The 17,110-nt window shown below is 38.9% G+C and overlaps 1 protein-coding gene across 4 annotated transcripts in view; it reads left to right on the top strand.

Moving 5' to 3' along the window:
• FRS2 (fibroblast growth factor receptor substrate 2) overlaps positions 1-16,550 on the top strand; it is a 116,687-nt gene extending 100,137 nt beyond the window's left edge. For all 4 annotated transcript variants that reach the window (XM_059402484.1, XM_059402482.1, XM_059402483.1 and 1 more), the window contains 6 exons: positions 167-261; positions 6,201-6,292; positions 7,532-7,718; positions 8,507-8,665; positions 9,048-9,211; positions 10,785-16,550. In XM_059402484.1, the coding sequence (XP_059258467.1) occupies positions 6,227-6,292; positions 7,532-7,718; positions 8,507-8,665; positions 9,048-9,211; positions 10,785-11,735 (1,527 nt within the window). In that variant the 5' untranslated portion in view covers positions 167-261; positions 6,201-6,226 and the 3' untranslated portion in view covers positions 11,736-16,550. The remainder of the gene's footprint in view (positions 1-166; positions 262-6,200; positions 6,293-7,531; positions 7,719-8,506; positions 8,666-9,047; positions 9,212-10,784) is intronic.
• The last annotated feature ends 560 nt before the right edge of the window (positions 16,551-17,110 follow it).

Below are 17,110 nucleotides of genomic sequence, written 5' to 3'. Positions count from 1 at the left end.
GTACATGTCATTTTCATTTTAAAAAGAAATCTTTTATGAATCAGATTTTTAAACTTTGGGGTTTATTGAAATAGACTAATTGAACTAACAGTGCTACCAGAAGTCTTATAAGGAAATCACTGTTTTATAAAGAAATAAGAAGTTCTTGACTTTTTTCTGTTCCTAGGTTAAGTCAGCAAACAAAGAAAACATGGTATTTTGAAGTATGATTAAACTCCTGATGCTGCAGAAGAGGCTAAGAATATTAATGGCCAGATCTAGGTAAGTTGAGGTTTACCTTTGGGGAAAAAAAAAAAGAAAAAAATTTAAGTTCCCATTATATTCTTTTAAACAAGAGATTTTAGGTTTGGTTTGGTTTGGTTTGGTTATGTTTTCTTGAATGCAGTCATGTTGCCTCCTGACTTGCAGTTACCGCCAACAAATAAGGACAGATGGCTTTAATTAAACTAAGGCAGTGTTTACCAATTTAAAATAGTCACCCAGGTTGCTGCAGTGTTGATCTTCCCAAATGGTAGCTACCTTTTGTCCTTGAATATACCCTTGGTTACTTTCCCATGTTGCTTTCTCGAGAGAGCATAGTTATTTTGCTGAGTTAGGAATTTGGTTGGGCAAGATGGTGAGGCCGTATGGTTTCTCATCAAGTGTTTACAGTATTAGTGTATATTATTAGGTGTTCCACGACTCAGATGTGGTCTCCAAATATGAATCTGGTGGTTGTTAATGCAGAATATCTAGTATCTTGCCTTTCCCCTTGCCTCGGAGTTTGTGGTTCAGGAGGAGGACTCAGAGATGCACATGAGACTCCGCATTAAAGTCTCTTTGTCTTCCATCTGTGTCAGGCTCTCATTCCTACTAAGGCTGTTCTTCAGCCTTAGTGAAACTTCCTGTTCCTTTTTGCCTCCATTTTTTTGCCCATTTCTTCAAGGCCTCCTCTTCCTTTACTTCTGTCCTGACCAGACCTGGTTGATGTATCACTTCAGACCCCCATTATTGCCAGTGTCCTTTAATTTCCTTGTCCTCTTACCCTCTGACCCCGGGTCACAGTTCAGTGTGCCCTCTGAACTGCTGAGCACTACTGTAAAAGCAGCAAATCTTCCTTTCCAGTTTCCGCTGAGCTCTCTGGGCAGCCTGCTTAATCATCCTGCTACCTTTCTCGGGCAGCCCCTCTGTGAGTAATCTTCCCGTCCTCCTCAGGTCCCTCATGCTGCAGGCTTGCCTTCTTTTGCACAAAGGACATTTAAGATGATAGGTATTACCTACTGAGCTTCTCCGCTGTGCTCCACCCATCCTTACTGTCTTCCCTCTGTCCTCAGTGGACAAGGCATTCCTACTTCTAGGGGCAGACTTCTGCAGCTCTTCTCCAGTCTCCCCTCCAGTCTCCAGTCTTGATCCATCATGTAGCACATCTTTTTCCTTTTTTTTTTTTTCTCCCTAAAAATTTTAACCTATCTTGATCTACTGATCACAAACCTGCATCAGTCTATGTCATCTGAAAACAAATAACTCAAGCAACGTATTTTCTTTTGAAACCACATCTGTCTACACCAGAGCACTCTGCCCTTTCCTTTTTGAACCTGTTCTTGAAAGAGCAGTTTCCATTCTCTGGGGGGGCTTCTTCCTCCTTATCTTCCATTTGTTCATTTCAGTTTGGTTTCTGCCTCTACCAGAGGGTTTTGAATCGAACCCTCCTTTGTGACACTTTCTTTTTTCAATTGGTATTATTCTGATTCTTTTTTCCTCCTTTACTTCCTCCATGTCCTCTAGTACTTCCACATTTCCCAGAATTGGAATTGAAATTCTCTACAATTTGAACTCTACACCCCTTTTTATACTGTCCTTGGGCAGTGTGTTCTGTTTTATGGCTTCAGATACCACATGTGTATCAATATTTTACCTCTTTCCTCAAATCCACACTCATATATTTAACTCTCTATTGCATATCTCCATTTGGTTGTTCTCTAGAATCTCCACTTAACTTGTCTCAGGCTGAGCTAACCACCATCACTTGCACTTGCAGACCAGCGTTGTGGTTTCTTTCGCGGGGAGTGGAACCAGCACCCATCACCTGCCACCCTGGAAAACTGCCTCTTCCTTCCTGTCTGCCTCACCACCTGCTCCATACTGCTCACTGGTCTCCCCAAATATTTTAAAAATTCATCTTCTTTTATCTTTATTCCCAGTATTGCTGCTCTGGTTTTAGGTCTGTAGCACATTTCATTTTTCAGTATTTTCCAACTGGTTTTTCTTCTCTGAACTGAACTGCCACCTAAATTTATTCTGCAGGTAGATGTATTTAAAATGAAGTCCTGAGCACGTCACTTTCCTGGTTCAGATTCTTCGCTGGCTTTCCATCACATGTGGGAGCAAATCCATCCTCCTTAGTATGGCACACAAGGCCTTTAGGTCACATGTTAGGCTTTTCATTAATCATTGTTGAGCTGAATTGGAACATTCTGTGTGGATAGAGTTTTCAAGTAGGTTGTACCACTACCTGCGTACCCTTGACAGCATGGGAGGTGCTGCCTTGACAGGTAGCCTGTCAAGGTTGAGGTCAAGGAATGATTCTCTAGGGGTCCCTGGCCAGCTCAGTTGGTGGAGTGTGTGGCTCTTGATCTCGGGGCTGTGAGTTTGAGCCTCAAGTTGGGTATAGATTACTTAAAAAGTAATTTAAAAGAAACCCTTTAAGGGGTGCCTGGGTGGCTCAGTGGGTTAAAGCCTTTGCCTTCGGCTCGGGTCATGATCTCAGAGTCCTGGGATAAGCCCTGCATTGGGCGCTCTGCTCAGCGGGGAGCCTGCTTCCCTTCCTCTCTGTCTCTCTGCCTCTCTGCCTGCTTGTGATTTCTGTCTGTCAAATAAATAAATAAAATCTTAAAAAAAAAAAGAAAAGAAACCCTTTAAAACAAAACCAAAACAAAACAAAAAGAATGATTTTTCTACTCCTTTGAAGAAATAGCTTAAAAACATTCCTTCGAGGGGCTGGGTGGCTCAGTGGGTTTAAAGCCTCTGCCTTCAGCTCGTGTCATGATCCCAGGACCTGGGATTGAGCCCTGCATCGGGCTCTCTGCTCAGCAGGGAGCCTACATCCTCCTCTCTCTTTCTCTGCCTGCCTTTCTGCCTACTTGTGATCTCTATCTGTCAAATAAATAAATTTTTTAAAAAATCTTTAAAAAAAAAAACCAAAAACATTCCTTTGAGGCGTTACGTTTTGTGGCAGAAGCTGCACTGGAGTGATCTCTTTAGCGCTTCATGTTCAGGAGCGGGTCAGTGGTGAGGATGGATGTGTAATTTCAAGAAGATTTTGTTTCCATCATTCATCCCACTACTTAAAAAAAAGTTTTTAGTAATCTTTTGCCTCTTTCTCATCCCATAATTTATTAAGCAGTTTCAGGCATTCCTGGTTCTGTTGCACTTAGACTTTTCATTAATGATCGTTGAGCTGAATTGGCTTTATTGTGCTTTGAAGATACTGTGATTTTTACAAATTGAAGGTTTGTGGCAACCCTGCCTTGAGCAAATCTGTCAACGCCATTTTTCCAACAGCATTTCCTCACTTGGGGTCTCTGTATCACATTTTGGTAATTCTTGCCGTATCTCAAATTTTTTCATTATTATTATATTTGTTATGATGATCTGGGATCAGGGATAATGACTTCTGAAAGCTTAGATGATGGTTAGCATTTTTATTTTTATTTTTATTTTTATTTTTTTAAGGTTTTATTTATTTCAGCGAGAGAGGGAACACAAGCAGGGGGAGTGGGAGAGGGAGAAGCAGGCTTCCTGCTGAGCAGGGAGCCCCATGTGGGGCTCAATCTCAGGCCCTGGGATCATGACCTGAAGTGAAGACAACCACTTAACGACTGAGCCACCCAGGCACCCCAATGGTTAGCATTTTTAGTAGTGAAATATTTTTAACTGAAGGTACATATATTGTGTTGTTAGATATACAGCTCTTGCACATGAATAGTCTGTGCAAAACGTAACTTTTATAGGCATCAGGGAACCAAAAACTTGATCTTGATTTGACTCACTTTATTGTGACACTTGCTTTTTTGCCACAGTCTGGAAGCAAACCTACAGTATCTCCAAGATATGCCTGTATTAATTTTTTAAAATTAAACCCTTATGGGCCACGTTAAGACACGGCTGTGTGAGGTGATGTTCTTAGTGCCCTTGAGAATTCAGAAGATAAGGTTCCTATCTTCAGGGAGATCACAGTGAAGTGAGTGTTGAGACCGTTAAACATTATAATAGAATGTGATAACTGCCATGAGAGAGTAATGTTCATTTGACTGGGGAGACACTGGATGCCATCTAGCTTCCAGTTACCTGGAGTCCCAGACCTCCATCTCATTGTTCAGGACCCTTTCTGTGGTTTGGCCATATTGTGTTACAGCTGACCCTGTACTCCAGTCATCTTAGACACCTCCCTTTTTTCTGAATGTGGTGCCACCTTTCATGATCTGCCATGACCTTTGTCTTTGCCTTCTTTGTACCCTCTTCTATCTCAAGTACCTGTGTCTATTTTATGCCGAGAAAATAACTATTTTCTGTTCACCTTTTTAAGTACCAGCTCAGATGGTGCTTCCCGCCCCGCTAACCCAGAAAGTTACTTGCTCCCTTTTCTGTGCCCACAGGACCCTTCTCATATTCTCATATAGTGTTTAATCATAATGCATTATCTGTTTACATGTCTTGTCTCTCCCTTTAAACTCATGACTCTTCAGAGGTACATACTGTGACTGAATCATCTTTGTGCCTGGTTATTCGCTGGCATATTACTTAGAGTAAGCTGCCACATATGAGTCTTAATTAATTTACTATTTTACTTCTTTTGGTTTGTGTACCAGTATACTTTTTCATCTGCTTAATACTCACACCTGCCAGCATCCTTTACCTTTGTTTAGTACAGTTCAGTCCAGCCAGCTCACAAGAGACATAGAGTACTGCTCTGTGCTAGGTAACGTGTTAGGCGTGGGAAATGCAAATTAGTTCTTGGGAAGGAGCTTGTGGTGGAGTAGGAGTGAGAGTTAAGTAAACAGATGATCTGTCACAGTTTCTACTAAGGAAGCAATGTGAAGAATGCTGTGATACTGGGAAGCCAAGGGTGCTTTGGGGACTATGCAAGAAGTAGGACTCTCCCAGTGGCTTGGAATCAGAGGAGGCTCCGTCAAGGAACTGCACAGTTGGATCTTGAGAAGGGAAAGGAGCAGCGTGGAAGGACGAGTTGCTCTGGGGGACTGTTGAATGTGACTTGGGAGGGCTTGAAACAGAGACAGAGTTCAGATTAGATCTGTAGCCGGGGATGAGATTATAAAGAACCTCATGTCATGTTGACGAGCTTCAAATTTTTTCCCAAAGGTAGTGAAGAGCCCCTGAAGAATTTTAAACTGGTTTTTATCAGATTTGTGGTTTTTTTAATCTAATAGCTTCTTGTGCTTCCTTCCCTTCCCCTTTCCAAATATTGTCATATTCATTCTGATTCTTCCCCTTTTTTAAGTGATGTTTTAAATTTTTTCTTTGTTCATTTGGAGTTTTCCTGAACACTTAATGTCACTTAAAATCTATTATCTCTAACCTTGTATGGGAAAGAAGGATTAGACAGACACGCTCTATCAGTTTTGCTGATACTTTCTACATTGAGTTACTCCTTGATTGTTGGGTTGTTTTTCTCTCTTAATGAACTATTCCAAATTTTTTTGTGTGTCTTATTTACCAGTCACCTTCTGCCTGGTGAGGTACATGAAGGATATACTTCAGTGAATAATAAGAATCAAAATCCCTTCCAACCTTGAAGTCCAACATCCCTTTGGAAATTTATTAAAAGAGGAACATGAAATTTCTGATAAACCATTAATTAATTAATGGATTAATTCCACAAATGACTTTATTTAAATAGGGTTCCATATGAGATGAGACCCTAACTTTTGTTAAGATAATTTAAAAATAGGCAGACCTTTGCAATTTAAACTGGAAATTTGAGATTTCTATGAAGACTGCCTCACAAAATTATTTTCCTTATCACTGAGCAGAGTTTACCAGCTGAGTGTGTGAAATCTAGCTCAGCCCTATACCATCTTGGGCTTAAATTTCCTCATCAGGATAATGCAGGCCTTGTACTAGATGATTTCTAAAGTCTTTTTCTGTTTTGTGATTTTTGTATCCTACATTTAATAACTTTTTCCAAATTATCTTTCGTGTAGTGCTCACATGGTCTTCTGAAGAAGCCATGGGTAGCTGTTGTAGCTGTCCAGATAAAGACACTGTCCCAGATAACCATCGGAACAAGTTTAAGGTTAGTAAAACTGGTTGAGTTCTATCTCTCTGCCTAGTCGGATATTCTTCTTTTTCTCCACATTATGTATCTTACTTCCTCACTTTTATCTCTAGACTCTTCTTTTTCTCTTTGTGTCCACTCTGCCTTTTCTTGTTTTAACAAGTGATGACAATATGTTCTTACTGACAGTGTGAAATCCTCCTTTACTTTCCCTTTAGTCCTCTCCATCCAATTAGAGCCATACAGTTTTAGTAAAAAAAATTTTTAATGCCATTTTATAGGTGCCTCTTCAGTCTGGTCACCACCTCCCAGTCATTGCTTCATGCCTGGATAGTTTCTTAGCTGAACTCTGCCTTGAGTCAGTCACCTTTGTGATCCATCTTAGAGTTGACATCATATTAATCATCCTCTTTCATCATTCTAAAACTTCTGGTGTTCTGTTACCTAGAGCCCAGATGCTCCATTTCTTACCTCTCCACAGCCATTTAATGTCTCTCGTAGTCTAACCTCAGGTTTTACACATCATGGCCTCTGGATCACACAGACCCATGTGTAAGTCGAAACCCTGCTGCTTTGTAGGTTTGTGACTTGGGCAGGTTACCTTATCACTGTGTGTTTGTTCCAGTTTTGTACAGTGGAGAAAATAATATTATCTGCAGTTTAGGATTAAATGGGAAAATACTTGGAAAGTACTCTGCCAATCCCAGAAATACAGACTGCTTTCTCAAAATGTTACTGACTCCTAAACTCAGCAGTGCGAGGCCTGCCCTTCCCTGAACTCTGTGCCAGTCTTGTCTTGGTCTCTCTGAAACATACTTTCTTCATGTCTGCTGTAGCACTGCACCTTCAGGGTTTGCCCCACAACCCCTGACCCACCAGTTCTCTCCTGAGGCCCAGCCCAAGTCCCTCCTCTTCTCACGTGAAGGCATCTCCATCCACCCTAGGCCACACTTCCTGCCTTTTGCAGCCTTGGTTGCACCCATTTGTCAGTTGCTCACATACAGCCTTGTGTTGTTGACTTCATGTTTGTGTATCTGATACGCTCACTGGGCATGTGAGCTGCTTGTGGGTGGCACCAGGTCTTACACTGCTGCATAGCCCATGTGCTACACACAAGTTGGCTGGTGGATGAATTAACAAAGGAGCGAATAACTGAACCAGTCAGCGACAGTGCCTTTTACTGACAGACTGGCGAAATACGTGTATGACTCTCCAGCGGGAACATTAGGGTGTTACTAATTAAATTTTCTTTTTTAGGTCATTAATGTGGATGATGATGGGAATGAGTTAGGTTCTGGCATAATGGAACTGACAGACACAGAACTGATTTTATACACTCGGAAACGTGACTCGGTAAAATGGCACTACCTCTGCCTGCGGCGCTATGGCTATGATTCAAATCTCTTTTCTTTCGAAAGTGGCCGAAGGTGTCAGACTGGACAAGGTCGGTGGAGCCTTTCATTTTTTTTCTTCTCCAAACAGTATCACATTTGAAAATTATTCTTTCAGTTATTCTATTTACAATGTTAAAATTAATACTTTACTTTTTTCCTGGTAGAAAAAAAAATCCCCCAACTAAGTGGATTGTTAAGAAAGAGATGCAGTAAACCATGACTTCATTTATCAGGTGTTTACTCAGCACATTCTCTATGTCCAGAATTTTGACTTATATTATTTAAGATTTTCAGTAGTTGATTAACTCCAGTAAATTGACTATGTATCTTTACTGTTACAACTTCCTGGGGAAAGAACCTAAACTTTAGAGTCAAACCGAGCATGGTTTGGTTTTTTTGTGGCCTGCTGCTTGATAGGCCTTGCACAAGTTACATGATCTCTGTAGAACATCAGATATCTTGTCTGTCAGAAAGGAATGCTGATCCCTAATTTACAGAACTCTTGTAATGATTAAACAAGGTAAGGATTGTAAACCATGGATCAAATGGTGAAGGATCACCTTGGTAATGGTGACTTGGGTGCCCCCTGCTGTTAAAAAGCAGACCAAAGGAAGTGTTCAAATCTTGTTTTTATCTGCCTTGTTTTGGACATAGGAAAATTATTCTGTGAATTTCCTTTTGGGTTTATGTTTTGAAACAGAGACTATCATTAATTTATCAGACATTTGATTAAAAGACCCTTCTTCCTGTCAGTGCAGTTCTGTTCTTTCACAGGTGTTCCTGTATTTTTTTTTTAAAGCTACAGCTACCATTTTCCCCTTCTCTTTTATATTTATAGGAATCTTTGCCTTTAAGTGTGCCCGTGCAGAAGAATTATTTAACATGTTGCAAGAAATTATGCAAAATAATAGTATAAATGTGGTGGAAGAGCCAGTTGTCGAAAGGAATAATCATCAGACAGAATTGGAAGTCCCCAGAACACCTCGAACACCTACAAGTAAGTACCAGTTTTCCCTCTTGTATTTTGAATAATAGACATTCATAAACTTTGAATTATGGATATTTAATCTGTAACGCCTTAGAAATCACCATTGGCTAAGAAAAATGTAATGGTTGTCAGTTCTTTTTTTTAAAGCTGATAGAGCTATAATTATAAATATTTTTAATATTTTAAGTAGGAACATATTAAAAGTTCTGTATTATCTAAAATGTGAATGGAAAGTTGGAGTGGAAGGAGGATGTTGTTTGTGCTCTGGTTTCTGTTGCGTCTTACCAGAAACACCTTGCCTAATTTTCTCAGCTTAGATTCCATTCTCATTCACTTTTATCTCTATCTTCTCCCCATATCCTGCTTTTTCTTCCAATAAACAAAAACTCAGCTCCAGGGTTTGCTGCTCAGAATTTACCGAATGGATATCCCCGGTATCCCTCATTCGGAGATGCTTCCTCCCATCCGTCAAGCAGACATCCTTCCGTGGGGAGTGCACGGCTGCCTTCCGTGGGTGAAGAATCTACACATCCTTTGCTTGTGGCCGAGGAGCAAGTAAGCATGTGCTACTGTCTAATAGGATGACAGACTGGGTGGAGTTAAAGCATTGCTGCGCTGATGCGTGGAAATTTCAGTCTGAATTTTAGCTTTCACTGTTTATGACTTTTGTAGTATAGAATCAGAGGAAACAGCATATATTTTCTAACATATGCCAAATACGTACAGGTATGGAGGGAGACATAGCATCACAGCAGCCTGTGGACTCACAGGAGAGGTGTATCTGTAGGGAAGGACGGATAGAACTAATTGTCAGTTCCGGTTACAATAACCTCCAGTGGATCTGGAATTTATACTGCTTTTTATATCAGTGCACTACTAGCAGCAAGGTAGCTTTCGTTGTCAGTGTTTGTATGAGGCTCTTTAATGTTTCTAAGTATTCTGTTTTTCATTTGAGGAATGAAGTATTTGGTTGAACATCGTCTGTATGTTAATTAGTTATTCTTATCTCTCGTAAACCAAATGGTCACATATCATTAAGAAATTCTTACTGTTTTAAAATCTGTTTCTCTGTGTTCTCTACATAGTAAATGAATTCTTAGTTACTATAATTACACTTCCCTCAGTTTTTGCATTTTTTGAATTTTTTCAAATTTTATGAATAGTCTTCTTCCAAACTTTTTTTTTTTCCCCAAGATTTATTTATTTGAGAGAGTGCGCACATGTGCGTGCTTGTGAGCGTGGAGGGAGGGACAGAGGGAGAAGGAGAGAATCCCAAGCAGACTCCCCCACAACCATGCTTCACCTCTACCCTGCCACCCTCCCACCACCCCCATCCCCTCCAAGCCAGAAGCCCAACACAGTGCTCAATCCCATGACCCCGAGATCATCACCTGAGCCAAAATCAAGAGTTGATACTTAATAGACTGAGCCACCCAGGTGCCCCTAGTCTTCCACAAAATATCGTTGACCTTTTCTAAATAGTGATGATTTCTTAGTAGATTGCATTTATTTTATACCAATGCATTTTATAGAACTCTTATTAAATCTGGCAGGGTTTATCTCTTTATTTGGCCACATTATCTGCAAATCATGATAAATTTGTTTCTCTTTTTTTTTTAATGCTTGTTATTCCTTATTTCTAAATTATGTTTCAGTGCATTATGAGAATTTCTAAAAAGCATCAAAATGATAATCCCAATATGTTCCTGACTTTTTTTGACAGAATGCTTTTCATGTATCAAGTACAACATTATGTGTTATTTTAGAGTGGTTATTCTGTTTTTGTTTTTGTTTTTCTTCGATTTTTATGTATTTATTTGAAACAGAGAGTGAGAAGCTGACTCTCCACTCTGAGCAGAGAGCCTGACTGGGGTTCAGCCCTAGGACCCTGACATCATGACCTGAGCCGAAGGCAGGTGGTTAACTGACTGAGCCACTCAGGCACCCCAGAGTTATTTATTCTTTTATCAAGTGAAGAAAGTATTTCCACATTCCTCTTCTCTCCCCACCTTTTTATTAGTGAAAAACAAAACAAAAGCTTTGAAGGAGAGAGAAAGTTAATCGATAAAATTTAACTGATATGGTCAGCCTTTTATTGGTTATTGTCCACTCTTCTATTTTGCTTTAGGTACATACCTATGTCAACACTACAGGAGTGCAAGAAGAGCGGAAAAACCGCACAAGTGTGCATGTCCCGTTGGAGGTGAGGATTTCGAATGCTGAAAGCAACACACCAAAAGAAGAACCAAGTCGTGTTGAGGACAGGGACCCTCAGATTCTTCTTGAACCCGAAGGAGTCAAATTTGTCTTAGGACCAACCCCTGTTCAAAAGCAGTTAATGGAAAAAGAGAAACTGGAGCAACTTGGAAGAGACCAAGTCAGCGGAAGTGGTGCCAATAGCACAGAATGGGACACTGGATATGACAGTGACGAGCGAAGAGATGCGCCCTCTGTTAACAAGCTGGTGTATGAAAATATAAATGGGTTATCTATCCCTAGTGCCTCAGGGGTCAGGAGAGGTCGTCTGACATCCAGCAGTACCTCAGATACCCAGAATATCAACAACTCAGCTCAGAGAAGAACTGCATTATTAAACTATGAAAATTTACCATCTTTGCCTCCTGTTTGGGAAGCCCGCAAGCTTAGTAGGGATGAAGATGACAATTTAGGACCAAAGACCCCATCTCTAAATGGCTACCATAATAATCTAGATCCAATGCATAACTATGTAAATACAGAGAATGTAACAGTGCCGGCAAGTGCTCACAAAATAGAATATTCGAGGCGTCGGGACTGTACGCCGACAGTCTTTAACTTTGATATCAGACGCCCCAGTTTAGAACACAGGCAGCTCAATTACATACAGGTGGACTTGGAAGGCGGCAGTGACTCTGACAACCCTCAGACTCCAAAAACGCCTACCACTCCCCTTCCGCAAACCCCTACCAGGCGCACAGAGCTGTATGCTGTGATAGACATCGAGAGAACTGCTGCTATGTCAAATTTGCAGAAAGCGTTGCCGCGAGATGATGGTACATCTAGGAAGACTAGACATAATAGTACTGACCTGCCCATGTGAGCCTGGAAGGCAGTACATTGTTTGCACCTTTGTGAAGTTTTAACCAATGAAGATGCAAGTGCTTCATTGTCATTTCTAAACACTAACTCCTTTTATAGACTGATAAGATTTTTTTTTCTGAATATTTCCTGTGCTTCTTTAACTAAAGGGAATTAATGTAGAGCAGGTACTCATTAAAGAACACTAATTTCAGTATGTACTACTCATTACTGTACAGCAGCATTCCCATTTTCACAGTGCCTATTTAAAATGAGAGTTGAAGCGAGTGACATGCTGGTTGATTTTATCAGTAGTCTGGACTTACGCATATCATTCATGTCTAAGTCATGGTTGGCATTTAAAACATTTTATAAAGCCTCTTGATAACGTGCATTGCTAACAGATAACTCTAGGCGTTGAAAGTACTATTTGTAGATTCACTATTCATGGTATATGGCCTCCAGCATGTAACATGAGGAATCCTGTATTTCATTAATTGTAGGCTTTTTGACTTGAGCCAAAACATGTAAAGGAAATAGAAGTACCACACCTCCTTATATACCAGTCAGTTCCTTTGCCTTCTGCGGTACTAGGAAGAGTCATGCTCCCGGGAATATGGTTTGCTCTTGGTGTGTTGAAAGGCAGGAAGGAGACAAGATTTTCTGTTTACTCATCTCATGATGTCATTTGAAGGGCATGCCCAGATATCTTAATCAGAATTACACTAGACTCAAAAAATCAGTCTCAGGTCACTTTACCCAAAAACATTTGGAAATCTGAACCACAATCTCCTGCAAGTTTCTCTCCTGTAGATTATGAACAGTGACATTGTTTTCTGGAGGCGTTTGTGCCATTAGGTTGCCATTTACCTTCAGTTTTTTCCTTTGGTGTTCGGGATGTCTTATTTTGTTGCTTAATGTCTTTTTTTCCATTTAAAATGTTCAAGTTTGTATATAGTTTTGAAATTGGATTATGTGTTCTTTGTCGTTTCGTTTGCATTTTTGTCAAATTGTGGTTTTGAAGGTTCATTTGGAACTTACTGTTATTCTATAACAGGGTTGCCCTTGTCCAGTATTTATTTATATGCTGTTTACTTTTCAAGTTGATGAAAACATTCGCTCAATTTGAAACTTCACTTGTGTCCATAGGTGATCTCTTTAACAGCCGAGGAAAAAAAGGAAGCTACTTTTAACACGCAAAGTTCCCTAAAGGTACTGTGTTCTCTCTGTGGGCACCCTCCCCAGCACTTTAGCAGTGATTCCCTCGTCACGCGGCTGCAATTATATTTTGCCCACAGTAGTGCTCCTCAGCTCTGTTCTCCTTTCACTCGTGGTTGGAGCTTCGGTTATCCCTTGATTCCATTAGAATGTTAGGAGTGTTGCCAGCATAGCAGGTACAGTGGAAGTCTTAGAGCAATGAGATTGTGTCATAATTTAGGATTTAGAATGAATTGAAGTTTATATAAACAGGAGAGAGTCCATAAGTCCTTAACTCTTGGAAAATCAAGAGTGTTCCAGTTTCTCAAACGCTAGAGAAGACAAGGGACGGTACAGTAGAAAGGCTAGGTTCCTGTTTTCTCTAAATATGAGGAAGTTTGAGATCATGATTTGGATCTCTCTGCCAGATGTAACTAAGGTTAATTGAGCATGAAAAGGTTTCAGTCATAGAGCACCCAACCTGATGAGTAAATAATTATAGAACAGTGGATGGATTAGCAGAATAATAGAGTGGGACCATTATAAAGAAAATAAATTATTAAAGGTATCTTTATTATTTTCAGTGCCATTGGTTTATGTGCATAGCAGAATTTTCTTTCTTCTTTTTTTTTTTTTTCTGTGAACTTGGTGCTTAATAAAGTGTTCCCTGTTCTCTAGAAAGAGAGCAGTGGTATAGGTGTGCAGTTTCCATTTTTAATACATTGTTCCATTTATGCTTTCTTCTGAGTAGATTGCTAATTGTGCCAAATTTATGTGATGGTTTTTGTAATGTGGAATAAGAATTATGATGGAACCAGTACATGTGGTTTTCTCCAAAACAAGCAGTCAAGACAGAACCTCCAAATGAAAGGGCTGACCTATTGATTCATTTTGGAGGTTGGATACTTTATTTTCTTTCTTTTCCTCATTATTTTCATTTTCCTTCCAGATTCTAATTAGTTTTTATGTATTTTAGGTAGCTCCAATATAATCATTGCAGGTTATGCTTTAAATACTGTGTGCTTTAAAATGAAAATGGGACCAATTTGTCTGCTAAGAATTTGATTTTAGGTACTATGTGTATTAGGAAGATGTATACAACTGGTGTTTATTTCTAGATGTCTCTGGAAATCACCTGTGTTCCTATTTAATAAAAAGTAATGTAGAACACTACTTGTCCTTTGCAGTAGTCTAGTCATGGGCATTAGGCTCTGTCCTGGAAGAATGTACCTGTTACTAGGTGCATTTTAGAATGAGATATTTTATTGGGATATAATTGTGGCCATATGTTTCAGATTTTCTGAGACAGACCTAATTTTAGATATTCTGTTCCCGTTGGTAGACCATGGGATCCCACTTTTTGGTTTTGGAAATAGAATCATCGTTCATATGCTTTCCCCCCAATAGAGTCCTCTTTTATCCATACAGGTGATAACAGCTTTTTATCCCAGATCAGAGGTTGGAAACTGATATGGGTATTACCTGTCTTTTTTCGTCATGTCTTTTACTTCCCAGTTTCATCTTCCTTTAAAAATGAAATTATGGTGCCTTCCCTCCCTCCAGAAAGATTGGCAAATAGTTCCTTTTATTTACTGCTGCTGTGGAGTGATGAGATATGCACTTTACTCTTGAAGACTCAGCAAAAAGCTTTTCACTTCCCAGTATATCCAGAATAGATCACATTTGGGACTTATGAAAATTTGCCAAGCAATCTTTGTTTTTTATAGATACTAATGTTGACCCCACAGTTCAATGTTGTAAGTCAAGCTAGTCTTTGTTTATTCCTCCCCTCCTCAAAAAAATCTGTGGCACAACATATAAAAATGTACCTCAATAATGTTCTATTAAAAATGGGACAGGGGCCTTATGTTTTCATAATTTCCCAGTAATGTGCCACCATATTTTTGCCTCAAGGTAAAGGTTTTAACAAGCTAAAAAGTACTTCCCAGTCCCCACTGTGCTGTTCCTAACCCATAATGCCCAAGTGTTTTGTGCAATGTGTAGTGTGTGTGTATAAATATATATATATATGGATATGGATATGTATATGTATATACATATATATATATATATCTCCTTGAAATAGACATACCATCAGAGACAACATTCAGAAGTAACTGATGTATTGGCATCTTGTCATATTTCTGATATGTGAGGTATACGGTACTAATTACCTTTTCCCTGATGTTTGCCAAATTTGAATAAAGGCATTGGTACAAAATTACAGAATGTATAGAAAATGTTTTTGGCTTGAAAAACTAACATATTTTATGACATACCACAGTATACTCTGCCCAAACCAGCACCCTCTCTATCCTGTTCTTTACATCCCTATTCCCCATTCCTACGTCCTCATTTTTTGGTATAACACAATTCTTTTGTAGCATCAATACAATTATAATTCTATGACAATTGGACAATAGTAGCATGGAAATGGACTGGTATTAATAGTACAGTAGTCACCGGTGTGCCACATTTGCATTAGTAAATGCAAAATATACATTTTATAAAGGAAAAATTTTGTGTTAAGTTTTTTATTTTCATTACATTGTATAATACTGTAAGATTATTGTATGTCCTAATTTGCATTATAAATGTTTTTTTCCTACGTAAAGGCATAAATATAGCAACTTTGTATAAAGGTAGCTTGTTAGATTTTTAATTTTTTCTTTTATAAAAATTGTCTAACAGTGGGACTACCATTGCCAAATTGTATATGAAATAGGAATTTTATCCCCTATGGTTAATTTCTTTTATAAACATTCCATATTTCTCTAATAAAAGACATAAGTGATACTGTACTATGCATAAATTGTATATTAATGCTGTTTCATATCAGCATTTTAAATTTTGGTTTGCATTTTTAATATTGGCAAAATTTACCACTGTTGATTAAACCTTGTTGTATATGTAACAACATCTTTTGCCCTCTCTCCCTTCCCACCCTTTGTTCTCTGTTTCTCCCTATCAGTGCCAACTTCATACATTTTGTAGCATGGCAATAAAATATAACTTTTACACTGAGGCCAAGTGTGGCTTTTTGGAGGACGTGGAGCTGGGAGGATTGCCCTCTAGTCGTTCTTTGCATATGACTTTTTGCCATATAAACCATATCTCCAGGCATGAGAAATTATCTCATATATGATGTAAACATGCTTTTAAGGACAAGTGTGAATGTGCTTTTAAGCTTAATTTTTGTCATAACAAACAAGAACTAATTTTTTTTATCTTTGGAAAAGTCACAGTTCTTGGGGTACAATCAAACCTTTATTAACTGGAGTACTTAAAGAATAAGCTAATAATTGAATTTAGTTCAACAAGGGCTAAGCAACACATTTTTTAAAATCCTTATTTATTGTAGAGTATTAGTATACTGTCCTAAAAATTATATGTAAAATATGGTTTAATCTTAGATGATTTAGAATCTTGCAATGCCTTACTGTTGTCATTCTGGCATAAATTTCCATAATGAGGTACTCAAGTTGATACTGGAATCTGAGCTGACTATACACTGACCTTAAGCATTCATGAAAAACTGCTTTGTTGAATAAAATCTGATTGGAGTTCTTATGGTTACTTTCCCCTTCTTGCCGAAAGTAGATTGCAATAAAACCCCAATAAAAGTTTGGTTGGATACCTATTTAAAGTTTTCCTGTATTTATATTTCACACATTTCTTAAAACTTTATGATAAGAGGTTTTATTTCTTAGTCTCCTGTCATTGCCTTCCATTTTCAAAGCGATCGTGTAATGAATGGATTAAAAGTCCATGTTTCATCAAAGTGAAATGAAATTGTGTTTGACAGACTCTCTCACAGTTTTATTCATGTGGCCATTCAAACTAGTAGTTCTCAGCTTTGAGACTCCAAACCTATTTTTGAGTCACAGCGTGAGCACTGCAAAGCCTATTTGGGTACAGCTCAAGATGGAGATCATTTAAACAATGGAGGGATAGATGAGTCCACGTATGATTGGCTGCTTACTGTGTGCCAGACACCATGGAACCCATAGATTGGTTAAGATGTGGCAGAGATGGCATCTTGGGAAATTAGGGCATTTGTCCTCGGAAATTTAAAACTTCTTTGGGTTATTTCTGTACTTCTGAGTTTCTTTGAAGACAGTAGCCATTCACACGTTATTCTTATTAAATGGATGAGCACGAACTAGGTCCTGTGCACCAATAAAGATAGCAGTCCTTGGC

Source organism: Mustela nigripes, chromosome 6 (assembly GCF_022355385.1).
Source record: "Mustela nigripes isolate SB6536 chromosome 6, MUSNIG.SB6536, whole genome shotgun sequence".
NCBI classification, from domain to species: Eukaryota; Metazoa; Chordata; class Mammalia; order Carnivora; family Mustelidae; genus Mustela; species Mustela nigripes.
Note: the sequence above shows the minus strand (reverse complement) of the source record. Positions and strands in the feature narration are given on the sequence as shown.